General features: G+C 35.1%; 1 protein-coding gene across 2 annotated transcripts in view; it reads right to left on the bottom strand.

The window, feature by feature from the left end:
• Positions 1-8,780, bottom strand: part of shprh (SNF2 histone linker PHD RING helicase) — a 55,296-nt gene continuing 46,516 nt past the window's right edge. For both annotated transcript variants that reach the window (XM_087289778.1, XM_087289779.1), the window contains exons 26-30: positions 7,965-8,057; positions 7,791-7,877; positions 5,665-5,843; positions 4,398-4,478; positions 1-2,708 (exon numbers count right to left, since the gene is read on the bottom strand). In XM_087289778.1, the coding sequence (XP_087145904.1) occupies positions 2,612-2,708; positions 4,398-4,478; positions 5,665-5,843; positions 7,791-7,877; positions 7,965-8,057 (537 nt within the window). In that variant the 3' untranslated portion in view covers positions 1-2,611. The remainder of the gene's footprint in view (positions 2,709-4,397; positions 4,479-5,664; positions 5,844-7,790; positions 7,878-7,964; positions 8,058-8,780) is intronic.

Below are 8,780 nucleotides of genomic sequence, written 5' to 3'. Positions count from 1 at the left end.
TTGTTTTTTTCCCAATCGATTCTGTATTATGGTTATCACAAATGGATGTGAAAGAGATAACATTTTCAGTAGAGCTTAACAAAGAGTTCAGTTCCTCTGAGTGTCCTTGTATGTTGTACTTCTTGGCCAAAGAAAGTCTCTTTTATTTCCTTTCTGTTTTTGCTTTTTTTACAAGTGCTCTTTATTGGACGAGTTTTACGGACACTGAAATCACGTGTCTTTTGTTTTGCAAATAGCACCAGATAAATGCTCGAAATGCTTTGCTTTGACACCCCACAGACAATATGTCTAAACAGAAGACACTCTCAACAATTCAACAATCAGTGCTGTAAAGTTCAATAATTGCCTTCCTAAACATCATTGAAAACAACATGTTTGTGACCCTGGACCACAAAACCAAGTCCTAAATGTCCATTTTATTAAACTTAGATCTATACATGACCTGATATCTAAATAAATAAGCTTTCTATTGATGTATGGTTTGTTAGGATTGGATAATATTTGGCTGAGAAACAACTGGAATCTGAAGGTGTAAAAAAATTTAAGTATTAAGAAAAGCACATATAAAGTTGAACAAATGAAGTGCTTAGCAATGCACATTACTAATCAAAAATTAAGTATTAATGTATTTACAGTAGGTGACTTACAAAATATCTTCACAAAACATGATCTATACTTAGTATTCCAATGATGTTTGGCATAAAAGAAATATCTGATTTAATTTTGACCCATAAAATGTACAGCGGTTGGACAATTGCCTGGTTTTAGACCACAATACTTCATTAGTATGGTGTACGGCCTCCTTTTGCAGCATCAATTCATCTTGGGAAAGACAGATACAAGTCCTGCACAGTGGCCAGAGGGATTTTGAGCCATTCATCTTGCAGAATAGTGACCAGGTCACTACATGATGCTGGTGGAGGAAAATGTTTCCTGACTCTGACCTCCAAATCACAAACAGTGGCTCAATAATATTTAGGCCTGGTGACTGGGAAGGCCATTAAATTAATAATAACAACAACAAAAAAAATCACTGTTTAAATGGTAGACTCTTAATCAGAGTATTGTCTTAAACGTATTAAAATTGGATTATTGGTGTCCATGTAAACACACCTAGTGTTTAAATAGCAAATCCATTTCCACCGCTTTGTGGACTCATGGGTGTGTTGGTCTATAAAGGAGGTGTGTTAAGGCGCATTGATGGCGCAATGCTATTTTGACCAACTAAAAGCTGGTCTTAAATCCAACGTAGAGAGAATTAGTTACGTGCCTATGTAAGGTCTAAACACTTAATATAGACAGGATGTACAGCAATACACAAATATGAAAAAAATAAAGGATTAAAATGTTACAAAAATTATTATTTACTACATAGATCTAAAAACCACTGCCCTTTTCATGTCCGGGGAGGTTTTTTCATTTAATTTATGACAATTTGCTTTTGTATAATGGTAATATTATTAGCAGTATTATTTATTATATGCATATTCGTTTTTGTTTTTAATAAAAACAAGTTTAGATTTGTCCTCCTGTCGGGTTTTGGAGACGTCTGCATCACCATATGGGGCATAAGAATAGGATGTGTGTTTGGAAACGAATTTAGAAATAGTTTTGAAACAAATCTTTGCGCTTAATAAACAAAATTAAATATGTGGGCTAATAGATGTCTTCAGTGGAGTGAGTTTCCACCGATACTTTACTACACTAAAGTAAAGGAGTAAAGTAAGGGAGTAAAGTAAAAAGGGCGAATGGAGGAGGCTCGTTCTTTATCCTCCTGCTGCAGATGGTCTTTAACTGTTTTCTCGCTAGTGAAGCGTTCAGTTGTTCCACTTACAAAATTCGCCATGTAAATAGTAATTGTGCCATGGCGCGATGTAGCTGACTTTTAAAGAGAATCCAAGATGAGACTCTGATTGGTTTAATAAATGTTATGCTCAAAACACACCCATAACTCATAAAGAGAATAAGCACAACCCTGTTAGATTATATTTTTCCATCCTTATAATAGCAAAGGTGCATTCGGCAACACAATCTTAATGATTTTGCACCATGCGCTTTAGACTTTGCGCTTAGATCATTAAAATAGAGCCCATAATTTTGTAAATTAATACACCCATAAAACATAAGACTGGTTTTGTCATCCAGGGTTACATTTACAATAAAAAACAAAACCGAGCAACATCATAACTCCAATAATTTCCACATACTGTGTTTTGACCAGCTTCACAGTACAGGTTGACAGTGATTACCATGGGTTATAAAACATTTGCTTCATCAGAGTCACATATACATGAGTGCTAATGTTAAAAACTGTCCACTGCACAGGATGTATAACATTAGAAAGGTATTCTAATTTCAATACAATTCATTAAAACCATAGTAAAACAGCAGCAAGGCATTAATAAAAAAAATGACACCAGCTATAAACAGGACAGAAAATGTACAGTACATCAAATCATCTTTTTTCACACCCAGCCGAATAGATAAAGTAGACTATGGGACAGACCCTATAGAAAGGGGAATGTGCAATGCAAACATAGAGGATCTCCTGGCTGGTGTTAGTGTGGTGTTCGCATTACTGGCCTTTGGGCTGGCAGGTCTGGAGATGCGTTTACTCAAGAGTCTCGCTGTCCTCGGTGAACAGATCCGCCAGGTCTGCCACTGTAAACACAGAGGCCTCCGAATGCTTCATAGACGTGGAACTGTGACTGAAAAAGATGGTGGTTTAAGACATATTAGTCAAGGTCAAACAAAGAAAAAAATAAAATAAATAAAGGCAAAGACTTAGCTACTTATTAAACTACATTAGAGTAGTTTAGGCTTCTGTTGGTGTAAAAATGTATTGTTGCAATTAATGGCTGAAGCTTTTATCAACCTTTCAACACTGGGATGTGAAAATAAGGGATATGCCCAGCATAACAAGGGATTCCCCCGACCTCCCCTTTAAAAAAATCCCCAAATGACTTAATATGCTCATTTGGAGCCGTTTCATTGTAAGAGGGCACATCAATCTTTAAAAATAATAATGTGCACAAACAGGGCCGGAGTGGGACTCATTTTCAGCCCTGGAGTTTCAAGCCAGACCGGCCCACCTCAGTTCACGACTGACTATATTAAAATAAGGTCCTTTCCAATTCAGTTTCTAATGACACTGTCACGTCTTTTTCAAGAAAACAGCTGCTTTAGAAATTCAAATGTTCAAAAGCCCTAAGAGTATTATATGTCTTAACAATAAAAATGAAAAAAAAAAATATATATATATATATATATATATTCCAGGTGAGATTCGAACACGGGTCGGCAGCATCATACTACAACGTTTTTACCACTGGTCCACAATAGGGTATATGCCGAGCTAGTGCTGTTCCTATGCTGATACACTTCCGGTGACCTGTTATTGTGAACTTTTTCTCATTTTATACGGTTCCTTTTACAGCATCGATGTTGTAATGTCATTAAAATACATTCAGTTAAATAAACTTTAGCACTTATTTAGTTGCTCAAGCTTAAAACAAGACAAAAAGCTGTTTACTCGCACGCGCTCGTCAGAATCGGCAGGCTAACGCAGAAGCTCCATCGAATATACTGGGGTAAAATAAATGCTCATAAAATAAAGACATGGCGGGGGAAATGTAATTTAACGCAGTGCTTCTTGTACAATCTGAGATCCACTTTAAATCGGACATCACTCAGCTAGTGGAGACCTTAAACGCACCGGATTTTGCATTGGCATTCAATTCGCCGGAAGCGCTTAACCCAGGTTAATGGCAAATTAAAAGTCCCATTAGCATGCTTCAGCATATACCCCATAGCGCTATTTCAGCAGGAATAAAAAATAAGTATTTCACTGTGACCCGCAAGACACGGTATTACTTTCTATTCATGGCTTAATCTTATTCTCCACTTTTTAGATTTCTGATCAAGTTATGTCAGATTTTTAATGTAGTGAATCATCTGATTTTCATTGAGCAGGTGTATTATTCATTAATATTGATTATTCAAATTCTCGAATTCGCTGTTTGGGGTCGAATGATGATAGTTAACGTTACATCATCATTATGTTAGTTAACCTGCAGGCTGCATTTTGCTCAGGAGGCTGCAAGAAAATAAATAAGAAGAGCGGCGCTGCGGCAAAATAATGAATAAAAAGAGTGAAGCTATGGTCAAATAAATAAATAGATGAAAAAAAAGTGTGACTGCTGAGAGTGCAAGCAGCTAGGGACACCGGCCCTCATGGCCAAAAAACGGAGCGGCCCACCGGGAATTCACCCGGTGCTCCCGATTAGCCAATCCGGGCCTGTGCACAAACAAATCAGTGCAAAACTTTTGATTTCATTGTGACCTTCATTTTGATTTCATGTACTATAATATGGCCTCCTCGTTCATCAGGGACTCACCTCTTTTCTGCTGTTTTCAGCATGGCTTGCATCCGTTCCTCAATGGTGGACTTAATCAGAAACCGATGAACAAATGTGGGTCTGCAAAATAGATAAGAATTATTAAGTCAACTCATAGTTTCAGAGACAAGGTTTAAAAGGATAGTTCACACTATTTACTCACCCTCTAGTGGTTTTAAGGCTTTAGGACTTAAGGCTGATTTATACTTTTGCGTCAAACAGCGGCGTATGCTACGGCGCTGACGCATAGCCCTTCGCCGTGGCTGTCGCCGTCACTGACGTGCACCTCTCAAAAAATGTAACTACACGTCGCAACAACTCGTAGCGCAAGCTCTGTGATTGGTCGGCTTGGTAGCGCTGACGAGTCTGGGCGGGACCGAAAGCCGCGCGAATGGCGCGAACCCAATGTAGCGATTGTTTACAAGTGTGGAGTCCCGTGAAGGAGCTCCGGATGGAAAGTTTTGTTTTGTGTTTTCCTCATACTTAAAGTTGCTGCACGTCCGCCGGTTCCTGCCTCAAAATGAGCGAGTTTGAGCCACTTGTACATCCAGGAAGTGTTCAGGAAAAGCAAAAAAGCAGAGAAGAAACTTGACAATGAGGAACATTTACACCTCACTGCCAACTAGCCTTTCGGATGTGTTAATGCAGACCAACAGAGACAGCGCGCAAAAGTATAAATGCACAGCCACGCGCGTTGCATGCCCCGTGGGTTACGCCGGTCACCTGACGCAGAAGTATAAATCAGGCTTTAGTTTTTTTTCTGTTGAACACAAAAGAAAATGTATTGAAGAAAGCTGAACACCTGTAACCATTGGCTTCCATAGAAGGAAAACTATGGAAGTCAATGGTTACCACTTTTCAACATTCTTCAAACTATCTTCTTTAGTGTTCAACAGAAGAAAGTCTTAAAGAAACAAGTAAAGGGTGAGTAAATGATGATATCATCTTCAGTTTTGGGTGAACTGTGCCTTTAAGGCTAAATTGCATGCTTGAGCTTTCTTAGCTAAAAATAACTTGAAGTGACAAACAAAAAATACACCATAATAGTTTTGAAATATACACCAGTAATGTTTTAAAAGCTCCTTAATTACATAATTTAGAGAAAGCCTGGCTTAAGCTGAACTCTGTTTGTGAATCCGGCCCTATATATTTAAATATGCTAAAGCATTACCTTTTTACTAATACAAGAGAAATGCTGCTAGCCAGCTTCAAAGTCATCAATATGACTAGAAGTGGACATATGATTGAAAATTGGTTTGTTTCCTACTTGGTCTGGCCAATCCGATGCACTCTTCCTATGGCCTGCAGCTCGTGGGCGGGGTTTAGGATGGGCTCCACCAGTAGCACGTGTGTCGCTTCAATGATGTTCAGTCCATTGGAGCCTGTGTGCAGTGGCAGCAACAAGATGTTGATCTTCTCCTCATATTTGAAAGCACTCAGGTTCTCCTAAAAACGAATAAATCACATTTTATTTGTATTATAATACAAGATATAACATTTTATATTCATTCAATCATTCTTTATTCATTCATTCAAATGTTATTTGTCACATACAGAGTCATACATATGATATGCAGTGAAAAGCTTACACAACCACTCGTGACCTTAAAATAATAACAACAATAACAAAAATAATACAATAAGAATCTAAACTTTGTAGAAATATAAATGCAAATGAAAATATAAAACATTTAAAGACTTCGATAAAGAGTATGTGGCTGTACAAAAATGATGCTAATCAATAACTGCTAAGTTAGATACATATAATAATACAGAGGGTAGTTTTTGGTTCAATTTAATTTCAAATAAACACCTTTAAAAAACGTATCAAGTATTGAGTCTCTCCATTTGAAATCAATTAATAAAAACAACAAAAATTTTATTATTAGTGGCTTGTTACCTGCCGATTATTAAAATTTTAGCTAATAATAGTCATTTATTTGTACTTGTAAAAGCACATATTCTGCATGATTTCCATCCCTAATCCTTCCCAATACCTATAAAGCCAAATACATATTAATAACCTTAATATTTATTAATAAGCTGCAAATTATGAGATTTTTGAGCCAATAGTCATAGTTAATGTTATTTTTTTTTCAAAGCAAGAACTTTACTTGAAAATAAAGTGCGACCAAAAATGTATATTTACCTAAAAAAAAGGATTTCGCTTAAAAAATTGAATTAATAATAAACAAAATATTGATTACACTTTATTTTACAGTGTACTTACCAAAGACAATACTGGGTTTTATTAGGTAACCACATGCTTTAGGGGTGGGTTTAGGGAAAGTACCTTATCAATATTCATGTAAAAACTATGATAAGTACATAGCATGCACATGGGTCAACAGTGTAAACTAGCGTTAACTAATATATATATATATATATATATATATATATATATATATATATATATATATATATATATATATATATATATATATATATATATATATATATATATACTTTTATATATAGACTTTTGTCAGGTAGTGTGTGTATGTATGTATATATATATATATATATATATATATATATATATATATATATGTGTGTATATATATATATATATATATATATATATATGTATATACACACACACACACACACACACACACACACACACACACACACACACACATATACATATATATATATATATATATATATATATATATATATATATATAGGGCAAATTCTCCAGCAGAATAGCGCTCCTTCTTAGAAAGTCAAGATGCTCCAGGATTGGCCAGCCCAGTCACCAGACATAAACATTATTGAGCACGTCTGGGGTCACATCATGACTTTATATTCTATACTGGACATTATTTCCGTTAAGTGAGAAGACTTTTTTCAAAGCAAAGTCAGACCTTACTGCCTAATTAAATAATTAAAATCAAGGCATCATCATATTTTATTGTGGTAAAATAAGCGTAATCTAAAGGCCTGCATAAGCCACTTCTGATACCAAATTATCAAGTTATTGTTTGTTGTTCCTAAAACTTGGATAAGCAACAAGACTATGGTCAGGTAGTGTATATAATATTGATGCCAAATTATTAATTATCTTTATCAAAAATGACTATTTTTATAATTATATCACATATTTTTATTTAATGCCACGTCAGCAATGATGGCTATTTTCATGTCAAAAACATTTCATGAATAAATATACAATTAAAAACCACAAACAAGTCAATACATCAATTAGATAAGAATTTTAACCGTAACATACTGTATGATATAAATTATACAAACTTTTCTTAATGACCTCGTTTTATCTTTAAACTTAGCCATTTCATGAAACATTTAAATAATTACGGAAAGGAAAGTGGACAAAAACAAGTCTTAAAATATCAATGTTAATCATTTCCATATGGTAATTACACAAACCTGAAACTTGTGAATTCCGTTGATCTGTGCAAACTCCATGTTGTTGTCGAACAGGGCTTTGGCGATGATGTCCAGGACGCCCTGCCACTAAGAGAAGAGGTGTAAATGTGAGGTCAGAGGTCAAGAGCTGTAGTCTGCCGGTTGATGTAGTAACTTATTTAATGAGAGCGTTACCGTGGAGAACACAAGAGACTTGGCTCCCGGGTCGGTCATCTGGACTTTTTTTAGGACTCGAACCACAGCCTCGACCTTCGTGGAGTGGCTACCCTATCGGGCAAAGAGATTACAGAGATGCCATATAAAATCATATCTGACTAAATGTCACATCAGTAATTTACCTTCTTCCATTGTAAAAATATATATTACAATGTGTATTTAAGTGCATATTATTTTGTGTATTACCTTTCATGTTGTGTGTGATGTATACTGTAAAAAGCAGCATGTTGACTACTTAATAAAAAGAGTAATCCTGTTTTAATTTGGAAAGTTTAAGTTGAATTAACTTAATTTTTATAATTATGCACATACCACAGTTAATTTACATAATCATTTTAAGGCAACGGTTTGCTGTTTTTTTTTAAAAGTAAAGTCAACTAATCGCTTCAAAAGCAAAGGTTTTACTCACTTTATAAAGTCAACTTATTACTATAAAAGCAACAAGTCTGCTCACTTATTTTGAGTAATTAATCACTCTAAAAAACAGGTTTACTCATTTATTGAAATTAAAGTCAACTAATCACTTTAAAAGCAACATGTTTACTCACTTTTTTAAAGTAAAGTCAACTAATTACTATAAATGCAAATGGTTTACTAATTGAAGTAAAGTCAACTAATCACTTTAAAACCAATGGGTTTACTCACTTTTTGAAGTAAAGTCAACTAATCGCTTTAAAAGCAAATGGGCTTACTCACTCTTTTTAAACTGGTCAACTAATCGCTTTAAAGCAATGGGCTTACTCTTTTTAAACTGGTCAACTAATCGCTTTAAAG

This window comes from Danio rerio, chromosome 17, assembly GCF_052040795.2.
Source record: "Danio rerio strain M-AB ecotype USA chromosome 17, GRCz13ab, whole genome shotgun sequence".
In the NCBI taxonomy this organism is placed as follows: Eukaryota; Metazoa; Chordata; class Actinopteri; order Cypriniformes; family Danionidae; genus Danio; species Danio rerio.
This window is presented reverse-complemented; position numbering and strand designations above follow the sequence as displayed.